The following is a 22,633-nucleotide window of genomic DNA, read 5'->3' as shown; positions in this document are numbered from 1 at the left end:
CGGTTTTGCTCTACCCTCTGATCCACTGGGGGGGGGGGGGCTGGCAGGGGAATGATGGTGCTGGATGAAAGGTCCTCCCAGGCCGAGCCCAGGCTTTCAGGGAAGGGGGCTTTGGTCTGAAAGAGGCATTGCAGGGGGTTGGACTGGATGGTCCCTTCCAACTCTACAATTCTATGATCCTATGATAGGACAAACCCTTCGCTTTGCCTTTCTAAAAGCCCTTCCATTCAGAGATTTGAGGCCGTCACCAAAACATTCTCGAAAGATCTTGAAACATTGGAGCAAAACATAGAAATGTATCTTTTACACATTATTTGCCGTCATCTCACTTACAGCATTAATACCACAGAGTTGGTAGCAGGCCATGGTTACAATGACGGTGAGGATCTGCCATCGCTTACTGCTGTCACACAAGAGCTGAAAGATAGATGCTATCTGCATGTTTCTCTGCATGCGACTCTCTTCCAAAACGTCTTCTACTTCATACGACACATCAGATTTGCCAAGAAAGGTCTGAAATGCTGTAAACCCACAAGTCATATATTTGTTTAGAATGCAAATTGTGGTTGCCTTCAGACCAAGCAGACACAATGGATCAAAGAGTTAATTTGCATCAAACATTTTCTTTTTTTCTGGCTAAAAAAATGGTTGTATAGATCTGCCTCCATGTAAATTATACCAGGCACTTCATATGAATTTGGTTCGTCTCCTAGACTTTGTGTACACTTGAGGTCCATGGGAACACAGATGTAGTGCTGAATATGGTATTGATTCAGCTTCTGGATACAAATAAGTTAAAAAACAACACACACCTACAAATACATGCTAGGATTATTACCCTGTAGATTTGGAGAATGCGAACCTGTAGGCATAGCCATTGCCTATTTAGGTACTAATGTCACAATAAAGGCAAAGGTAAAGGGACCCCTGACCATTAGGTCCAGTCATGACCGACTCTGGGGTTGCGGCGGTCATCTCACTTTACTGGCCGAGGGAGCCGGCGTACAGCTTCTGGGTCATGTGGCCAGCAGGAATAAGCTGCTTCTGGCGAACCAGAGCAGCGCACGGAAACGCTGTTTACCTTCTCGCTGGAGCGGTACCTATTTATCTACTTGCACTTTGACGTGCTTTCAAACTGCTAGATTGGCAGGAGCAGGGACCGAACAACGGGAGCTCACCCTGTCACGGGGATTCGAACCGCCGACTTTCTGATCGGCAAGTCCTAGGCTCTGTGGTTTAACCCACAGCACCACCCGCGTCCCTGCAATGTCACAATAGAAAACAGTACTTTAAAACATAAAGCAATCCTCAAGTTAAACTCCATCATAAAAATTAAACCAAACCAGCAGAGCTAACAGTAAGTTGAAGGCCTTTCTGAGCTGTCCTGTCAACTGGTCACCTGAAAACATCCTAGGGATGAGGCCTGGCACACCACACTAAGCAAGGCATTTCATATGGCGGGGCCACCACCAAGAAAACCCTAGTTGCAAGAGACAGATACTTTGCATGAAACAGAGTCACATGGTGGAAAAGCAGATTGCGACTGCCTTGAGTGTTTCGATACTATGCAATTTTTGTAGGACTCTTGGAGTTAAAGAAAGGAGACTGCAAAACGAAGGGATATTTGCACTTTCAGGGGAATTCCTGTCTTTCGAGGCAAACAGACAAATGATGAAAAATAAAAGCACAGCACCTTTTTCTGCTGCTTTTGTGTCGTGTCTTTCAAGCAGCAAAAAGCGAGGACTTTCCGGAAGAAAAGGCAGGACTGCCATTTGGATGAGTGATGGGACAATTATCATCCCAAATAAATAGGGCCACATGGATTCCTGCAAGAGACAAAGACAAAACAAAATGGAAAGGTAATTCTGGAAGAAAATATTGATCCAAATGTAATGAAGAAATAAAGAGAAACATAGGGAATGTTCATAATCCAGTACGCTCCTGAATTCGATCCTTGCATCTCTCTTTTTCTCCTTGGCTAGGAATGTCTGCTTGATGACTTGGAAAGCCCCTGGCAGTCAGAATGCACCACACAGAGACCAACTACCTATCTTGCATAAGCCCAGGCTCTGGTGGTGCTTCCTCCGAGAGGGAATTCCAAAGAAGTGACACCACAACTAAAACAGCTGCTCTGGATGCGACCACTGCTGCGACGCCATCAGTAGGGTTGCCACCTTTGGTCGGGCAAAATATGGGACGGGTTGAGGGGGGAATCGGGGAGCTAAAAATCACATTACCCGTTGCAGACATGACTTCAAAGCAATCCATTACAAAGCCACTTGGGGTTTACATGGGTTTATTCAATGAATGAAAACAACAAAAGCACTATGATTTACAACTGTAAGAAAAATCCCCCCCCCACTCTCCACTGAATGGACAGACCAGGACAGACCGCACCCCCGCCATCTCTGTCTCTGACCCACTTCTTCCAGTGTGCCCATGCAAAAACTCTCTTTCCCGCTCTCCGACCCATCCGCTGCCCCCCTGCCCATGCAGAACTTCCACCATAGCAGGCCAGTGCACAGCAACTTCCTGTGACCCTCCCTCTGCCCATGCAAAAACTTTCTCTCAAAATCCTCCTCCCAGCCCCACCCTACCCCACCCTCTGCCCCATGATAACTCTTAATCTCAGTGCTCCTCCTCTGCCCCACAAACTCCCACTCAGGCTCTCACTCTCCTCCCCCCACTGGATCCACTCTCTGGATGTGCAGTTTGGAGGAGGAGGAGGAGGAGGAGGAGACTGAATACATGAAAAGATGTGTCATATTTGAAGTCTGAACAGGACAGGGGACACTTTTCTTAAAAAAAAGAAAGGACGTTTTTCTAGGGATATGTGGCAACCCTATTCACCAGTCCTAAAAGTGTACAGGCATGGATAGGAGATAGGAGAGACTGCACACAGAGGAAACGGCCTTACACCGAGTCAGACCATGGCATCCGTTTTGCTCAATACTGTCTACGTCAGGCATGGCCAAAGTCCGTTTCGGGGGCCTAATCTGGTCCACCGGTCAGTTTAATCCAGCCCCTGTGGCAGTTTATTTCCTGGGGTAAAATCCCCCCAAAACCTCAACAACTCTAACCCTAAATCCTAAAAAAAAGGTTGGCCCTTTGGTCAGCCCCCACGGCCCTTCACTTCATCAAATCTGGCCCTCTTTGAAAAAAGTTTGGACACCACTGGTCTACGCCGACTGGCAGAGGGTCTCTGGGGTTTCAGACAGGGGTCTCCCCCATTCCTGTACAGAAAATGCCAGGGATTAAACTTTTGGATGCAAGGCTGATGCTCTGCCACGGAGCCCCTAGAACGGGGACTAGAAGCAAATGGATAAAAATAAAATTGGGAGAGTCGCTCTTTGCTGGAGGTGAGCACTAGAACTTTGCACCAATCCAGCCTTGCTAATGTTACTAGCCTAGCAGCCCACCCCCATCTGCTTTAACGCTTTGCAACACAGCAATAGCCACAGCACCCTTTCCGTTTATATAACCTTCTGTGTCTGAATGCCTGGAGGTTTATCTTAGCGAACAAAGCCTACGTGAAGGGCTATTTATATACCTGCCCGACTGCAGCTTCCACACACTTTCCAAGGGCAGCTGCGCAGAGAGTACATTGCAATATCTGAACCTAGGATGTCAACAGAATTTCCTGGGCCCAGGACACAGATGTGGATTGGGTCCTCCTCCCTTCTCTCGAAAGAGATCACAAATTTGCATAAAACTTTGAGCTGCATGCATTTTGTGTCATGTGCAAATCTGTTTCCTCTCTTGCGGGGGGGGGGGGCAGAAGAAATACACTACCTCACAAGCAAAATCACATATCACACGAAATCATAGTTAAAAACTGTGGGAATGTTCAGGGATGCAGGAGAGGACATATTGTTTGATTATATCCTTTCCAACTTGGGTTAATAAGTTCCACAATTTAGCAGAGCAACACTCCCCCTTTTAAACTTGCACAGCGGATGCATTTGCTCAGGCTCGCTAAAGCCTCTAAAATGCATTTTCCTTTCAGTAATTCCCCATTTAGTCCCTCATAAAAAGATAGACACGACACAGTCTTCTATAAAAGTATAAAAAGAGTTTACTCACTCACATTCTGTTCACAATTGGATTCCAGAAGGCAGACTTAAGTTAGAAAAGTAATATACCTGTAAACTATCCCATAAGGAGACAGCCCCTTTATCCTCTCTTGGCTGCAAGCCAAGAGAGCATCTTAGACTAAGCAGATGTTGCTTCTTTGATGAATGTGGTCAGAGAGAAAGAGAGATATGGTTGACCAGTCCTGCTCTTTTGTTACCTGGACAGGTGAGGTCATGCCCACCTCCAGTCACATGCAGAGGAAGTCTGTCCCAGCCTAGGAGAAACAAGAAGTTCTGACTGGCTGGTCCAGACATCCCCTTTTATGTCCACTCTAGGGGTGCTGTACTTGACTGCTGTTGTGTTTCACATCCCACAAAAACAAACTATGGTTTCATGTGCAGTGGTGCATGCTGCTGAAACGTTCTGGCTCTACCCCTCTCTGTTCCTGCCATGCTGCCAGAAAGCAAGCCAGTCCATCCTATAATGCCAAAACCTGGGCTCATGGCTTGTTTTAGCCAGATAAACCATGAGCTACTTCCTGGTGGCATGGGAAGCAGCAGGATCTCTGAACTCCAAGAAGGGTTGCTGCTGGTGTATGAGCGCTAACCAGAAATTTGTGTCCATGCATCTGCAAACAATCTGGATACCTCCCAAACAGGGCGTCAACTGTCAGGTCACTTATCAGTGGCTTTTCAGATTGCATTTTACATCCCCACATTTGAAAAAGATGGGAGTTGGAGAAAATATAGAAAAAGGTCACCAACATGGTCAAGGGCTGGAGCAGAAGGAAAGGGGAAATTGTTTAGGATTTGCTTTACGGGGCATGGGGCAATAAAGCGGATATTAATTCTATAAATTAAGGGTGGACTAGGGGGAGCAGGGAGAGATTCTTTTTTCTCCCACTTTTACAATAGTAGAACCAATCAAACTTAGTGGCAAGGAAGGTTCAGTGAAATATTACCTTCAAAAAAGTTACTGGGTCAACTGCCACAATGTGGTAATAGAGGCAACTAAACGGTTTTAAAACAGATTAGGCAAATTGATAGAGAGTTGCTCTATTAACAGCCACAATGCTCTCTTAGTAACCGTGTCAGTCAATTCATATATCTGACTTCAAGGACTGGTATATTGCCCACACTTCTCTGTCCAATAAATGTTAATAGAACTTGCATATAAATGAGTGAATTCACAGCACTGGTGGAGGACGAGGGGGGCAGGGGGAGCACCCTGCCCCCAGCAGTGCGATCCTGGTGGGGTTCCATCGCAGCTGCCCCCCCGCCCGTGCTGGGCGCCCTGCCCCCAGAACGTGCGCCAGCCCGCCCCCGCCTGCTCTCCGCCCCCAGTGCTGGAGCATAAAGCTTCGCCCCTGATTCACAGCTGGTTTGAATATTGAAGATGCATTTTTTTTTCAACCCAATGATTTTTAAATGACTTTTCTTTCTAATCAAGTACACAAGGGTCTATTTTCTTGAAAACAAAAAAATCCTGTGAATTTGATAGTATTACCCTAATAAATAAAGTACTCTATAGCTTATTTGGATAGCTTACTTTGATTTTGCAGCAGTAGTTTTACTTACTATTAAAATGCAGGACGAACGGTCTTTCTCCCATTCTTTTATTTGTTTCCCCCCCTTCTGACAGGTATTCTATATCAATTTTTAAAAATACTCAAATACTTCTACCAGTTTAATACATCTGAGACACAAATTAGAAATATGCTATAATTTCAGCAGTCTTTTATTTCTTTATCTAAGCAGTATTACTCATGTGTGACAGATTCAACAATCGGGCAAATTCATGCTATTCCATTTGCATAATTTCATCCTTTGCAAAGGCATAAAGTGGCAGCTGAATTAAAACACTAAAAACGATGATTTGCCAGTGTCTGAAATAAAATACTTTCTCATTTGAAATCAAGACCCACTATGTATGTTAAAAAAACCCCAACTTGGTAAGACTTAGATGACACTGATCAACTTGAACTCATGTGTTGAAATTTATGACTCCAAAGTTCATACTTAATAGTATCCCAATTATGCACTACTAAAAGGAAAGGTCAAGGTTCAAGGTCTGCTATGACAGACATATAGCGTATGACAACCTTCCCTACCCTACTGGCAGTCCACAACATTCAGAGGGCACAAATCCCATCATCTCTGACCATTGGCCATGTTGACAGCAGCTGTGGTACAATGTGGAGGACAGCAGGTTGTAAAGGTTGATGCAGGACAAGGAATCGACCTGTGAGGACCATATATATGCTGGTTCTCCCCATTCTGCCACATGCATGCACAATACACATAAAAAACAGGGCTGAGGGTGGGCTGACCACAGGAATAGGTGGGTCTACAGACAATGGCTGGGGCCACAAGGAGCAGCTTTCTCCCCCAACTGCATGATGTCTCCAGGTTAAACCTCTTTAGTTTCTCCTATATGGTTGCTATATAGCCCAAGCACTGAGGTCCAGTGCCGAGGGCCTTCTGGGGTTTCCCTCATTGTGAGAAGTGAAGTTACAGGGAACCAGGCAGAGGGCCTTCTCGGTAGTGGCGCCCACCCTGTGGAATACCCTCCCATCAGGTGTCAAGGAAATAAGCAGCTATCTTATTTTTAAAAGACATCTGAAGGCAGCCCTGTTTAGGGAAGTTTTTAATATTTAATGCTGTATTGTTTTTAACACTTAAATGGGAGCCGCCCAGAGTGGCTGGGGAAACTCAGCCAGATGGGCGGGGTATAAATAATAAATTATTAATTTTATTATTATTATTCACTTATACAGTGGTACCTCTGGTTGCAGACACAATCCGTTCCGGGGTGTCGTTCACACCCCAAAAAGTCCGTAACCATAGCGGCACTTCTGTGCATGTGCGAAGCGTGATAGAGCACTTCTGCGTATGCGTGAACTGCGCAAAATGCTTCTGCACATGCGGCGAAACCCGGAAGTAAACACTTCTGAGTTTGCCACATTCTTAACCCAAAAAAATGCAACATGAAGCATTCGCAAGAAGAGGTATGACTGTACCTGGAGGTGGAAATAAGCGAAAGCGCATTGCCAGCGGTTGCCCTCCAAGAGCCCGCAAAATGTTTATTTTATTGACTTATTTCAAAATGAAGGCATTTACATAATGATCTCTCACAAAGCATTGTGAGCTTTTGCATCTCTCTCTGTGTGTGTATCACAACATTTTTTTAAAAAAAACCTTTAAAAGCAATACCGTACAGACCTTTCCTTAAATTGACTGGCTACGTGTCAAAAGAGCCGTTCTTCCCCCATTCTTCGCAGGCTAAAGAGCCATGTCATCTTAGGCTCTCTTTCAGGTCCACTGACCTTCCTTCAGTAAACATTGCTCTACAGCTTTCCCCCTCTGGCTTAGAAACGGTGAAAAACTGCTGATACTTCCCTCCATGCTGCCTGCTTATGTGCAACGTGGGGGTGGGGGAGAGAAGCTGATGTTGAGACATGGATTAGCAGCAACTGGGAGGTCAGCCCTCTGCCCAACTAAGGTCCCTGAACTAAGATTCAGTGATGGCTCAGGATCCATGTTGCAGGCTGCACTGATGGGCCAGGGGCACTGGGTCTCCCTTGTCGCTCCCACAGCCTGTGCAAACCTGAGAAGAATGGGATGCAAACATATTGTCTTCTTTTGATACTGAAAATCAAGATAGCATGTTAGGACGGCACTAAATTACTAGAAAATTGGGAGCAGGGGAGGAATATTTGTTGAGTTTTTCATTTTTGTGAGCATATTTCTTAATTGGGCAAATACAGAAGATCATTTGACCTGTTGCATGAGAACGTAAGAGCTCCGAGGTCAAGCCAGAGGCCCACTTAATCCTGCACCCTGTTCTCAGAGTGACCAGCCAGGGGGCAGGACCTTTGTGCCACAGCAACACTCTCCCCAACTGATTCCCAGTGAATGTTGCCTCTGACAATGGCTAGCAGCAACAGATCTTCCACAAATTTGTCCGGTTTAAAAGCCACCCAAATTGGCAGTGGCCAATCGCTACCAGGGCAGGTCTGAACCCTGCATGGAATTTTCATTACCACTTGTCAATATAATGCAAGGAGAAAGAAAGAAAGAAAGAAAGAAAGAAAGAAAGAAAGAAAGAAAGAAGGAAAATCCAATGATTCTTGGCACCTCATACATTTAGTACAAGTCTTTTAAGGTTCCACAGGCTTATCTGTTATTGTTTTTTTGACACAACAGGCTAACATGGTTAATCTTCTGGAGCCATTTAGCTCCTTAATTGCTTTTTGCACCCTCATTCTTATGCGTCTGGTAGAGATGCAATGTTGCCAATTACTTAACCGCAATTAACCCCACCCTTCCAGAGTGCAAACTCCCACCAGCACTCTCAACTGAATGGCATTTTGGTTAAGGCTAACCAGGGAGTCCCGCTTAACCCGGGCTCTGAAATCAGAAATGGAAGCCATTTCGTGGAGGTTTTCTCCTGCGCCTCCTTCCAAGATGTAGCTTTAATTCTATAAACATGCCCTTAAGTGTTAATAGGCTTCCTGGTCCATTACGCTGCACTATGCTACAAATGACTTTTGCTGATGCCCTGTTGCTTAACCGATTGCTGTCCAGGGTACGTGTGAGTCAAGTTTTCCTCCAACCCCGTTCTACAACCTTCTTGAGTTATTGGCATAATCATGAAAAATGTCTGCTCTCTGCTTGTGGGTCAAATTCAGGCAGGCTAGAGCAGGGGTCAGCAAACCTTTTCAGCAGGGGGCCGGTCCACTGTCCCTCAGACCTTGTGGGGGGGGGCAGACTATATTTCGGAGGGAAAAATGAACAAACTCCTATGCCCCACAAATAATCCAGAGATGCATTTTAAATAAAAGGACACATTCTACTCATGTAAAAACATGCTGACCATCCGCGGACTGGATTTAGAAGGCGATTGGGCTGGATCCGGCCCCTGGGCCTTAGTTTGCCTACCCATGGGCTAGAGGGTCACAGTCGCCACACAGTAGACTCGGGCAGCAGGAAGGACTAACCTATAATTTCCATTGAAGAGGCAGCTAATAGTAGGAGGAAGAGTTTGTAGGGCTGGGTGATATCTGGTTTTCAGCATCATGAAACATCACCAGCTAAACACTGCGATATACTGATATATCATGATGTCTGAAATAAGGATGGAGCTATAGAGGCATTGGCTGGCTTCACAGGTTTTCCTGCATCGTGATTTTTGAACAGCACAGAAACACACATATAATGATCCACAATGTATTGCCAGGTCAAAAATTAGTTTCATGATATGGACTTCAGACTGGCATTGGATGACATATTGCTATTTCACCCAGCCCTAGCAGTTAGCGCTCAATGCTATATTATTCACCATTTATCTCTACTAGTCTGTCTTTTTACAACTTGCCTGTCCCCAATCATACTGTGCTTTAATTTGTTGGAAGCCACCCAGGGGAGCCAGCGGAACCCATTAAGATGGACGGCGTATAAATAATAAATTGTTATTATTATTGTTGTTGTTGTTATTATTTTCCCCCTTTCCCAGGGCTGAGTAGCCACCTGTGGCATTCAGTATGCATTCTAGCTGAGCTTGTAATATTGTGGTTCTTAACAACTCTCAAGCATTTGGGCGACCCTCGTGAGTCATGATTTTCCCCTGTCAACTTTCTGCTTCTCAGGCCCCTCACATTTCGTATCTAAAAACTGTTTGGGATTTTCTTGGCAATTGCCTACCCTCATGCAACTATGGTAGCGCTACCAACTGGTTCAAGAGCACCTGCATCACGTACCAGGTCCTGAGCTCCACTTAAGAGGACGTCAAGAGTTACCCACAGTCTTTTAGTGTGACAGCCTTTACAACTCCATGCCCATTGACTTTAGGCAGGTATGTTTGCTGTACTCGCCTCAGCACCTGCTAAACCCTTTTTTGTTTAGGCAACCTACCTAGACATGTGAAGATGACATGTATTTTAATCTCTAATTTTAGTTCATAATGTATATGTTAGCTTTTGATTTTATACATAATTGTATTTTTTAAACAAACAAACTTATTTCTACCCTTGACCAAAAAAGCAGTGCAGTTTTGAAATTAAAATCAATGAAGTTTTGAAAGAGTTGGAAAATGGCACCCAACTGCATACCAACATAGACAAGAACCTGCCCTTCCATCTCTGGAACCATAATGCAAAATTTGGTTATGATATCTTAAGAGGGGTCCTCTTAAACACACAGTGAACAAACAGCTTTCCAGAATATATGGGTTTGTATTCAGAATAGACTTGCTCACATTTGTGTTATTCATATCTATTAAACTCAATGAGGACTCTTAGTAGGACTAGCATTGAATATCACCCATTGCTAATTTTTGCTAACCTGCTTAGAGGTTTTATTTACAATTAAGCAGTATACAAATCCTGTTCAATACATGTTGACCTCCAAAACCTCCCCACATTCCAGAACAGTTACCCCGCTGCCCCCAGCCAACAAATTACGCCAGCCCAGACATTCTCCTTGGTTGCAAACTGCAACTTCTACACTTTTTGCCTGGCTAAGGAATGAGTTGAAGTAGCTGCAGAGGTTTGCAGGAGAGTCCCCTTGTCCTTCAAGGGCATGGCTTGCTAGCTGTGAAGATGAAGAATCTGAGTGAAGCACGAAAAGGATGCTGTGGCTGCAGAGAGGACCTCAAAGCCCCTGACAAAAGCCTCCTCTTTGGGGGGACTATCTTGCCTTGAAGCAAGGAGCTGCATTTAACAGATTGTTTTTGATCCCTTTCAACTTCACATCCCGTTTCAGATGTCTGCCTAGGGCGCCACTTAATCTCAAGCTGCCTCATGCTTTTTACCCATTCCAATTCCATGCATCTGCTATATATGGACACTAAAGATCAATGCCGGAATAAATGAATAAAGAATAACATATTGAGATAAAAAAACCGCTCAACGTATCAGATGCATTTACTCAGAGCAATATCGCCATCATGTGGTCATAACACCTGTTGTCCGTTGCAGTCTGAAGTTAGGCTTGCTATATCCAAGACCTGTGGCCTCTTCCAGAAGGGCAACTCCTAACCTGATTCAGACCTTTGTTGCACTTCAACTGCTTTGCACACTTATCATTTATAGTTGGCATGAATAGTTGCTGTTTGCTCCAAAGGTTTTAAGGGTGAATTTGCAGCTGATGGCCGGCACCTTCGGTCACATGCCACTGTTACTGGGGTTTCCCTTTCCATGCTAATGGCAGGTTGCACCCAAACTGAGAAAAGTTCTGTGGCCGCTGTCACACCCCTTATGCGCCCTCATGTTCCTCTAGTCGGTAAATATTGAACTTATGAGCACATGCATGGGGATAGCTCGTTTGCAGCTTTCTTATTTACTGTTTGCCTAGTATTGCAGAATTCTATCCTTGTGGGAGTTTGGAAAAGAGGAACTATGTGTCTGTCTGGGCTATGGAGAATCTGGTTATTGGGGGAAAAATTTGTCTGTGGCTAAGGACAGTTGTCATGGACAATACTTTGTCTTGAGTGCTGTCTGGTCTATCTCCCCCCTGAGCTGAGTGTGCCCCAGGATTCCTGCATTGCAAAGGGGTTGGGACCAGATGACTCCCAGCTGCGCTTCCGACTGTACAATTCTAGGATTCTAACTCAGCTTCATTACGACAGTAAAAGTGTATTTCAGAATATTACAGACCTTCCCAAATATCTCTGGTAGTCCTAAAACTTGTCCACTGAAGACACCAACGCAGATGAGGATTGCTGTAATTTGTCCTAATGAACCACGGATCTGTTTGGGTGAAATTTCACTCAAATACATAGGGAGGGCACTCAGAGATACACCTGTGAAAGGGGGCAGAGATAAAAGACAGCTTTTCGGTAAAAGAAGTTTAAAATCTAAAATATTATCAAGCATTGTTAAAGCTACTATCTTCATATAGGTAAGTAGGAAGATATGAAACATGTTATATATATTTAGCAGTATTTAATATGATTTCTTTCACTATTTTTTATTCCTATGCAGAAGCATTTACCAGCAAAGTAACCCATGTGTTCCTAAAGAACTATATAAGCAAAATTAGAAAACTTCCGATATTTTTAGAAAGTGTAAGAAGCCACTATTCAAATTTAGTCATGGAGGCCCACCTTTGCATACTGTGTTGTATACTCTGCTGTAACCAGGCCATAATTTGCAGAACACATTTTTCTCAGTTCTCCTGGAAGTGCTCATTCATCAGAGCGCTTTAGGTCTTTGCAAAATGTTCACAAAAAGATTGCAATGCCCTGGATATAATGTTATGAGGTTCTTCTTGAGATCGGGAAATCTCCTTTCCCACGCAAGGGATAAGCAGAGAAATCAGCTAACCTACTCTGTTTTGAGAAGGATTACAACGTTCTGGTGACTGATATATCCTCTGCCAAGAAACCGCATCCCGCAGCCTGGCTCTTGCTGATACATTCTATTTTTAAGCATTTGGGGTCTCTGACCCTTCTTCAATCTCAGCAAGTTCAACTGAAATATCCGGCTCTGGGGTAACAGGGATTGCTCAGAATATACTTGGCATGCAAATGCAACAAATACAAAACCATACCTGCATCAATACCCATTATGAATCGGCCCAGAATAATCATTTCAAGGACTCCTGCCAGTTGAGAGAATGCCATCAGCAAGGCAGCCACAATGGCAAACACATTATTTAGCAGCAGTGTACGCTTCCTAAGAGAAAACAACATTACATGTTTGCAGCATCAGCTAAACAGCAGCTTTTCACATACACAGTCAACCACATTTGTGATTAAAATACTTCAGTAGCAATTGCAAACACGACAGAAGTCAAAGGTGGCATGCTTTATGCAATATACCAAAGATGCACTAAACAGGCATTCTTCACTGAATCAATGGGCAAGGGCATAGCAAGGGTGAAACTACATGCTGCAAGAAACACCAGTCACTTGGCAAAATGGTGGCCTTATGCCGGGTCCTTCCCTCACCCTCTGGAACATCTACTGCACCCAGAATAAGTCTTATGACATCAGTCTGTGTATTTCTCCACACTGCCATCACTGGCATCTGCTGGCATGGGAGGAGAAAACACATGGCACAAGGATATCTGGATGAGGTAATGGTGGACTCAAGAGATCGTGGGCAAGCTCAACACAGGACAGCCATTTTGGGTGGCATTGTTGTGCCTTTAAAGACACAGCTGGTTCTTAAATGCAAGGCAGCTGCACCTACGACCTCCAGGAAATATCCAAACACAGGCACTGAAGCGGCTGAAAAAAACCATGCACTTCAAAGATACGGTTATGTGGCTAACAAAGTACATAACTTGAAGTACGGTTTGGTCCTTTGTGAACATACTCCAATGTGCATGTTTATTAACTTAGATGGAAAGGTGCAGCCAGCAATCAGTCACAGACAGATCAATTGGAGGTCGGAAATCCTTGCTAATCTACTTCAAAATCACCTGTAGATTCCAGGGTACCTTCTGCCCACGACTGACTACAAAGATATGAGTACTTCAGTACCAGATTGGTATGGGTTTAGATCTAGACAGTACCAGATTGGTATGGTTTTAGGTCTAGACAGTTTCTTGGAAACAACTCTTCTTCATTTATCACTATGTGCACAATTTGTCACCATGCTGTCTGACAGGCTCACCACTATGTTGGATATCGAACTGGAAATGCTGTCAAGAAAAGACCTGGGTAGAAAATCTCTCACTGCGACTCATCTAGGCGTTTGGAAACCCCGATGTTATGCAGGTGCATCCATCAGAGAAACCGTACTGGCTATTGTTCCCTGTTGATTTAAGTGGCTAATCTAGGTTTGTTGTTGCATCATGTGTGAAATGGCCTCACTCGCTATCTGAACAGGGGATGCAGATCACGTGCTTTGCATTCAGAAGGTTCAATCCTGGGATCTCCAGACACAGTGGGACGCAGATAAACTTTGTTAAACTAGATCAAGTCTCTCTGATTCAGCTGAAGGCCGCTTCATATATTCACATGACACATTTTTAAAGGTGATTTTCTGATGTTCCAATAGGGAAGTGGCCAACTGAGCATCTTCTCACAGACACACACAATATGACAATGTTCAGTGCAGCATGAAAGATACAGCACAAAACATGCAGCTTTCCACTTTTGCATTATTGGTAACATTTAAATGATAAAAATTAGCTCATTAATAAGACCAAATATCGAAGAAGCAGCATGACCATATAGAAGGGGGAACCCTTCTATTTTGATTTTTTAAAAACCTCATTCATTTCTTCATATAAGTTATTACTTGGTGTCAATGTAACCATAACTATTTGATCTTGGGAAGTACAGTGGTGCCCCACAAGACGAATGCCTCGCAAGACAGAAAACCCGCTAGACGAAAGGGTTTTCCGTTTTGGAGGTGCTTCGCAGGACGAATTTCTCTATGGGCTTGCTTCGCAAGACGAAAATGTCTTGCGATTCCTGGGGTTTTTTTTCCGCTCCCCACCCCCTTTTTCTAAGGCACTAAGCTGCTAATAGCCTTTTAGCAGCTAATCTGCTAATCCCTTAAGCCTTTAATAGCCACTAATAGCCGCTAAACCGCTAATAGCGCTAATCCGCTAATGGGGTTGCTTCGCAAGACGAAAAAACCACTAGACGAAGAGACTCACGGAACGGATTCTTTTCGTCTTGCGAGGCACCACTGTACCTAGATTACATTTTTAAAGGCAGGAGTCTTGCATATACAGTTCTGAAGTAAAAAGAAGTGCAAAGTAGAGAAAAGCATTTGTTTTTCTTGCTTTTGAGTCATCATATTACAAAAGAAAAGAAAAGGAAGTGACAAGACACATTTATTTGCTTACCGGCCAAAATACTTGACAGCTGGAGTAACAATTAAAGCCCCCACAAGCCCACCAATGGCAAAAATAGAAACCGATATAGTCCAGAGCAGGGTAACCGTTTCTTCTGGAATGGACTGGTTATATCTTCTTTCCCAAGTTTCATTGTAAAACTTCTTTACAAACTACAAACAAAAACATTTAAAGTGATTAGAACCATGATGTCCAGTACAGATTAATATCATTTGAAATCTACCATTTTAAATTTCAAGTCAGGTTTATTTAAACTGATACTTTCGTTTTTAAAAATTTCAAGTTATATTTTGTGTCCTTAAAAACAACAACTAAACCCCAAATTTAATACAAACTAATATACTGGTGCACACAATCAATGAGCACAGGGCATAGATGGAGGGCACTTTCCACATGGCCAAGAATCGTGCCAAATGAAAAGTCTGGAGACACTAATGAACACGGACACTACGTGTGTTCTGATGACTGACATTCTGCCAGCTCTTATTAACTGTATTGAGATTGTGCTTTTTTTCTACAACGTTTAATGAAAGCAGTTTCTGAAGGCTGATCCTTGAGCAATAATGTGCCAGAGCTCTTTGTGAAGCTGCCAGTTATCTTGTGTTTAACGTTAACAATATAGTCCAATATTATAGTAAAGCATTTATACTACTGAACGGTCCTGGCAACGCACCCAGGGTGGCAAACCAAACAGCCATTTACAATAGCATGGTGCTATTTGCTATTTTGTGGTATTTCATGAAACTCACAAGCTCCATACTGAAAATTAATAAATTACGACTTTTATGAGCTGCCGATGTTTGAAACTTCTGTCCCCTAAGAGCAATGCTGATTGTATCATTCCCACTGCTTGAAGGTTATAGCCTTCAAATTGCTCCAAAATAACACCCGGAATGTACTGATAGGGGTTATGTAATTACCTGGAACTGCCTGGGGCTGACAGGAGTTATAGTCCAAAAAACAGGTTGGCAAAGGCTGCCCTTGGGAGTGGCTTGAACAAATACTTCTGGGTGCCCGCATTTCACTTCCAGACAGAGAAGCACTCATCCCCTCAGGTTGCTACTGGAGGGACTGGTGCTGCTGTCGGTAGCATGATAAAAGTACTGTACAGTAAAAGTACCTGTTTCTTACAGCCACCTAACCTGCCACAATTCTACAGGAGAGAGGCCAAAGATATCACCTGCTGAATGTACTACTGCCAATGTTTACTGGATAAACTGTTGAAGCATGTAATGGATTTCACCAGCAAGCAAAGTGCAAGTAATGGGGTCAAAGGTGCGAGATAAACACAACTGCACCATGACTAATTCCAGCATTCCAGCTGAATAATAGCAAACTATACTATGTGCTATATCAGAAACAGCTGGGCATGCAGAACCTGGCACACTGCTTCTGGCAGGTATGTGCTAAGCTTTAACTGCTGTGATGCAATGCAAGACTGACTGATTTCCATCTGAAAACCCATATGCTCTCAATTTGTTTCCAAACAGCAGGCTACATTTCCTAGGGAAGATTCCTCCCAAACCAGATGCTTGCCAGCTTCTGTCCGCATTCCCCCAGGGGTGAGTTTAAAAGTTGCTCCGCTACCTTTTTTTGATGTTCAGAGCCAGCAAGCAGAGAATGGAGCCAGACTGCTGGTACTTATGGAAAAGGTTGCAGAGCAGCTGTTAAACTGACCTCTGAGAGAAAGCCACCAAGCCTGGGAACATCCCGTTTGGCTCCCAGGGTCTGAGGGTGAAAGTGTTTTTAATTGCTTAAATGAGGATGGAGTAAAAATAAACCACAGCAGAACACAGCAGCCAATCAAAGAAGCCAAAACCACAGAGGAAAAGGCCTATGTCAGCTAGGCACTGGGAGAGGGACCCCACTTCCAGGTGTTTCTATGCGAACGCTGGAAGCCTGGGAGTCACTGCCGTTTCAATGATGTCCTCCCATTTTTTTGTTGTATTTTACAAGGTGCTTTATTTTATGGAAGTGGAAACCACCCGATGGCAAAAGGCAGGATAAAAATGAGTAAATAAATAATAAAGCAAACAAGCATCTGAGCCAAGTTGGGAGAGCTGAATAATTGTTTTTAAAGGAGAATAGATAGAGTAGGCATTAAGTGAAGCCTGGTGGACTGCAGAGAGCCAATGGGTATGAAATCCATAGGAAGGGCAGAAAAGGACACACAGGCAGTGAGGTCACTCCATACATCCAATAGAGCATCGTTGCTGTTAACTAGAACTCCCCAAAGCGACAGACTCTGCCACAGGAGCAATGAGGGTGAGAATATGAGGCCCAAAGCAGAGCAAACTCTTCTATCAATTCTCCATTTGCTTCCTGGTAGCCGTGGAACTACTGAGGCTTCCAGAACGAGTGCATTTTGCAGCAGTAAGATCTGCTAAATCAGCTTCCGTAGCTGCAAGTTTGAGAACAATATCTATCAGGTGCCTGTTAGAAGGTTATATCAAAGGACATTTTTTGCCTGCTAAATTTTTTTGGAGAGTGGGATGTCTTCCAGGCATAGAAGCAATCCTGGAGCTCCTAGATGAGCCAGTAACTAGGGGATAATCCATCTCACAAATTGCCTTGTAGGTCGTTTGTGTCTTCGCTTTTCCCATGGAAACATATTCACATTTCTACTGACTGGGTGCCAAGTCAACTTATGTGAAACTAAAATCTGCTTTCCACTAAACAATAGTAGCACAAAAAGGGTTTCTAAATCCATTACATGCCTTTGTACCGCTGTATTTGCAATGTATCATGGGTTCTGGGTTATCTCATTCTCCCCTGTCTTTTAACTCCTCTTCTGTGCCTATGCCCCCCCTTCCACCCAAATTCAGCCCTCCCCTCCCCACTGTTGCTCTTCTTCATTCTGGGATACAACTTTCTCTCCTTTCTGTGTGGATTGACCTGGAAGTCTCTTTGTACTCAGGAGTGTCCAAGACTGAGTTGTTAGTTGTGTTAGTCAGTAAAGGTAGCAGGCTGGCTTTTCCTTTATTGATTGGGGGGTGGGGAGTCTGTTCTGAGGGAATGACAGTCCCGCCCTCTGCCAAAAGCACATGATGTACTATTCTGCTGCCTACGAGCCACTGTCACAATCTGCCAACAGCTTCACCACCAAAAACAACTCACAGCAGAGCCACTGGTACCTGCTTCTGTAACTGCAGAGAACACCAACACCAGACCTAGAAGTTTATCTTCTTCTCCTTTAAAGGAAGAAATTATACAGCTGAATCTCCCATGTTTGGAGAAATCGTAGGGGTCAGCATACCTGCAAGTGCAATGGATGAGCCTCACCCTAGGAAAACCACCTTTTTACAAGGTGCCCTGCCAGGGATTTCCTCCTCCTTAAAAAGAAGCAATGTACTCACAACAAACCACTTGTGTGGCTGATAGAGCTGATAGCAGGGCAAGATAAGTGAGGCCGATGCTGAAACCCATTTTTAGCTAGACATGGAAAATAAGTTTAATCAGAGCATAGTAGCAATCTAATGGTGCCATGAAAATATGTGGGGAAAAGAGAAGGAAGCGGAGTGCATATGGGGTCGGGTGGCGATGTTTCTGTTTTACTTAATATATGTGTGGGGTTTTGTGTCAGCGTTGCTTGTGCAGGTTCTCTGCTATTCACTTGTGTTCCTTTGGTGGTGAGAGAGGTTGGGGTTGGCCTAGGGTGTTGTTATTCATTTGTGGTTGGCTGTGGTGGTCTTTGTTTTCATGTGTGAGTGGGGTGGGTGGGTGTTTTGGATCAGGCTAGCCATATTGATTCGTATGCTATTGGTGGATTTTTGTTGTTGTCTTGTTGGGCTGTGTATGTGATAAAGGGGAGCCATACCAGGGTGAAGGCGTCTTCTTCTATTTGTCCCCGTGTCAGTTTCAGTTTACTGGTTAGTTTTTCCTAATAAGGCTGTTTCCCATACTATTCGGTACCATCGGTCCATGCTTACTCCTGACAGGTCTCTCCAGTGTCTGGCTATGATGCCTCTGGCTGCTGAAAGTAGGCGGGTTATGAGTTTTTTGTGGTGTAAATGAGCATTATTGTCTTGGAAGATGTTTAGTAGGGCCAATTCTGGGGTGATTTCTAGTACTTGCTTGGTTATTTTACTTATTTCTTGTATGGCTGTTGTCCAGAATAGTTGGATTTTGGGGCATTCCCACCACATGTGGAGGTATGTGCCTGTGGAGGTGCACACTCTCCAGCATTTAGGTGAGGTTCCTGGGCTCATTAATGCTAGTTTTTTTGGTGTTAGGTACCACCTGTAGGTGAGTTTCAGAGTGAGTTCTTTCCTTTTCGTTGATATGGATTTAAAGGGGGGTTTAGACCATATTCTGGTCCACTGGGTGGGGTTAATCTCATAGCCAGATTCTGGCAACTACAATTAATGCAGAATGTGGCAGCTACACTGCTGACTGGCAGTGGTCACTGGGATAGCAACAGACCTAAAGCATCTACATTGGCTCAAAATATGTTTCTGAGAACAATTCAAAGTGTTTGTGATGACCTTTAATGCCCTAAATGGCCTCAGCCCTGTTTAAACCCCCATCACTTAGTTCAGATACTGAGATCCAGCTCCAAGGGCCTTCTGGTGGTTCCCTCACTGTGAGAAGTGAAGCTACAAGGAATGCAGCAGAGGGCCTTCTTGGTAGTGGCACCTGCCCTGTGGAACACCCTCCCATCAGATGTCAAAGAGAGAAACAATTCTTTCTGAAGGCAGCACTGTATAGGGAAGTTTGTAACGTTTGCTGTTTCATTGTGTTTTTATATATGTTGGAAGCCACCCAGGGTAGCTGGGGCAAACCAGTCAGATGGGTGGGGGTACAGTGGTACCCCGCAAGACGAATGCCTCGCAAGACGGAAAACCCGCTAGACGAAAGGGTTTTCCGTTTTTCGATGGCTTCGCAGGACAAATTTCCCTATGGGCTTGCTTCGCAAGACAAAAATGTATTGTGAGTCTTGAGATTTTTTTTCGCTCCCCACCCCCTTTTTCTAAGCCACTAAACCACTAATAGCCTTTTAGCAGCTAATCCGCTAATCCCTTAAGCCTTTAATAGCCGCTAATAGCCGCTAAACCGCTAATCCGCTAAGCCGCTAATAGGGTTGCTTCGCAAGACGAAAAAACCGCTAGACGAAGAGACTCGCGGAACGAATTAATTTTGTCTTGCGAGGCACCACTGTACAAATATAATGATGATGATGACCAATATTGTTCTTGTTTTATAGTTTGATTATGCTTTATTTTGTGATTGTATTTTAGTTCATGTAACTTGCCCTGGGAGGTAAGAAATACCAGAAATAAACATACAATGGAACCTAGGTTGTCAAATGCTTCCGAAGTCAAACGTTTCTGTTTTCAAACGTCAACAACCCAGAAGTGAATGCTTCCGTTTTCAAATGTGCCTCAGAAGTTGAATGGCTTCTGAGGTGTGTTTCTCCATTTTTCCCCAAATGATTTTATCAACCGTCCACTGAGCCTCGGTTGTTGAATGTTTTGGAAGTTGAACGGTCTTCTGGAATGGATTATGTTTGACAACTGAGCTTCTACTGTACTACATGTGAAATGTTGCGGTTATATTGCCCTCTACTGGACTTAGGGCATGGTTCCTTTTAATTACAAAAATATAAATGAATGAATGGCTACAACAAGGTTTGCAGTTTATTTAGAATAATAATAATAATAATAATAATAATAATAATAATAATAATAATAATAATATCATCTTTATTGTCATAGAAGAAGAAGAAGAGGAGTTTGGATTTGATATCCCGCCTTTCACTCCCCTTCAGGAGTCTCAAAGCGGCTAACATTCTCCTTTCCCTTCCTCCCCCACAACAAACACTCTGTGAGGTGAGTGGGGCTGAGAGACTTCAAAGAAGTGCGACTAGTCCAAGGTCACCCAGCAGCTGCAAGTGGAGGAGCAGAGATGTGAACCCGGCTCCCCAGATTACGAGTCCACCGCTCTTAACCATTACACCACACTGCTTTGAATATTAGAAGATATTTGGTATGATGCAAAGTAAGTGAGGATAAATTAATCTTAAAACTATGCTTGTTCTTTGTCAAAAGACCAAGAAGTGAAGTATTGCTATTTCAACTCCTTTTACAGATATTTGTGGAAAGAGCTAATTACTCCACTATAATAATCTCACTTGGGCATTTAGCTGATTTTGACGTGGCTTTTCTCCCTTGCAGGCTGAGACAATGAGGTGACAATCAAGCCCACAGATTTTTCAGCAGCTGACATGAAAATAAGGGTCACTGTGGCACTTAAGACTCAAATTTGTATGATTGTTAACTCGGTAACTTTCAAAGTTTGATGTGCTATGTATATAAATTGCAGTGGCTGGCGGTTGATAAAGTAAGATTCTGTTTCTCCATCAAACTAACAATCCCATATGTAACAAGAGAGATTGCACCAAACTGAGCCAACCTGGACTTAGAGGTTTGAGGACTTTTATTCACTCACCACAGTTGGAGCATTCACTACCGAAAGGTTGTAGCCGTACAGGAAGGAGGACCCAAAGGCTCCGGCCAAAGAAGCAACAATGAGACTAGCAGACCAGTCCTAACATGAAAAAAAGAAGAATGGAAACGGTTGAGATATTGTAAATCAATAATAATAATAATAATAATAATAATAATAATAATAATAATAATTTATTTATATGCCGCCCCATCTAATTGAGTTGCCCCATTCACTCTTTTCAAAGGAAAAAGAGGAGACCAGGTGAGGCCAAACCACACATGGCTTTTAATAAAAATATGGTTTACGGTTTTTACAACAAAGGATGCTTTAAAACCCAGCCTTTGGAACAAGTACCGTATCTTTTGAGCACTGTTTGTAGAAATAAAGGTGGGGGGGATACCCTGCCAAATTCTATATGAGCTATAACTAGTACAATAAGAAATCATAATTTTAGAATAAGCATCTGTATTTAAAACATTATTATATCTTCTTTCATAATCAAAAGACATCATAAACATAAATTCTTCCAGTTAACTGAAATATTCTGGCATAGCAGGTACTGAAAATATCTTCTTCAAAATGTTTGCACAAGCATACTATGTAGGGATGTTGCTCATTGCTCAGCCTTTAAATTGAGAAATCAATCAATCAAACAAACAAGTAAATGCATTTAAATAAATCTGCATTCATTTCCACTTCCTGTCACAGTAATATAGCTGACCCAAATCAGCTTCAAACACATGTCCTAAACTAGCCATTTCACTCATTAATTGGCCCTCACACATTAATAAACAAGACCCGACTCATGTCCTGATCCAAGCTTACGACTTCCGGGTATGTATTGTTTTAAGGAACACATTAGCAACTTTTGATCAACATGCCCTTGGAAATTTCTTCAAAACTTGCAAATCCCAGCCTGGCCCTGCCATTTTTCATAAGAGGATTGGCAAAATGCCCTCGGAACCTTTCCACAGTCCCACAAGCTTCTGTGGTTGTCAAAGTAAGCTTTTATTAAACTATTAAAGAAACACAACCACTTTTGAACTGTCTCGTAAGGTTGTGTCATAAAGCACCATGGGAACCAGTTGGCTGAAGGGCAGGATAAAAAACGTCTTAAATGCTATTTAAAAATGTGTAACTTTCTCTTAATAAGTAGCTAGACAGCCTAGAAACATGCCCACACCAATTTGTTCGCTCTAATCCACTGTCAGGCATTAGAGCAGACTCCCTGAGAGTTTCAGATTAGAAATGAGATTTTAACTGTGCTTCATCGTCTCATACAGATTTTCGTAGAAGTG

General features: G+C 43.4%; 1 protein-coding gene and 1 long non-coding RNA gene across 6 annotated transcripts in view; both read right to left on the bottom strand.

The window, feature by feature from the left end:
* Window positions 1-22,633, bottom strand: part of LOC310657941 — a 194,110-nt gene that overhangs the window by 21,002 nt on the left and 150,475 nt on the right. The window lies entirely within an intron of this gene.
* The window catches only part of SLC2A9 (solute carrier family 2 member 9), an 89,011-nt gene that overhangs the window by 21,002 nt on the left and 45,376 nt on the right, over window positions 1-22,633 (bottom strand). For all 5 annotated transcript variants that reach the window (XM_083399049.1, XM_083399048.1, XM_083399050.1 and 2 more), the window contains 6 exons: window positions 21,336-21,434; window positions 14,880-15,040; window positions 12,624-12,748; window positions 11,729-11,874; window positions 1,694-1,826; window positions 334-521 (listed from right to left, as the gene is read on the bottom strand). In XM_083399049.1, the coding sequence (XP_083255175.1) occupies window positions 334-521; window positions 1,694-1,826; window positions 11,729-11,874; window positions 12,624-12,748; window positions 14,880-15,040; window positions 21,336-21,434 (852 nt within the window). The remainder of the gene's footprint in view (window positions 1-333; window positions 522-1,693; window positions 1,827-11,728; window positions 11,875-12,623; window positions 12,749-14,879; window positions 15,041-21,335; window positions 21,435-22,633) is intronic.

The sequence above is a fragment of the Podarcis tiliguerta genome (genome assembly GCF_965153285.1).
Source record: "Podarcis tiliguerta genome assembly, chromosome: 9".
In the NCBI taxonomy this organism is placed as follows: domain Eukaryota; kingdom Metazoa; phylum Chordata; class Lepidosauria; order Squamata; family Lacertidae; genus Podarcis; species Podarcis tiliguerta.
This window is presented reverse-complemented; position numbering and strand designations above follow the sequence as displayed.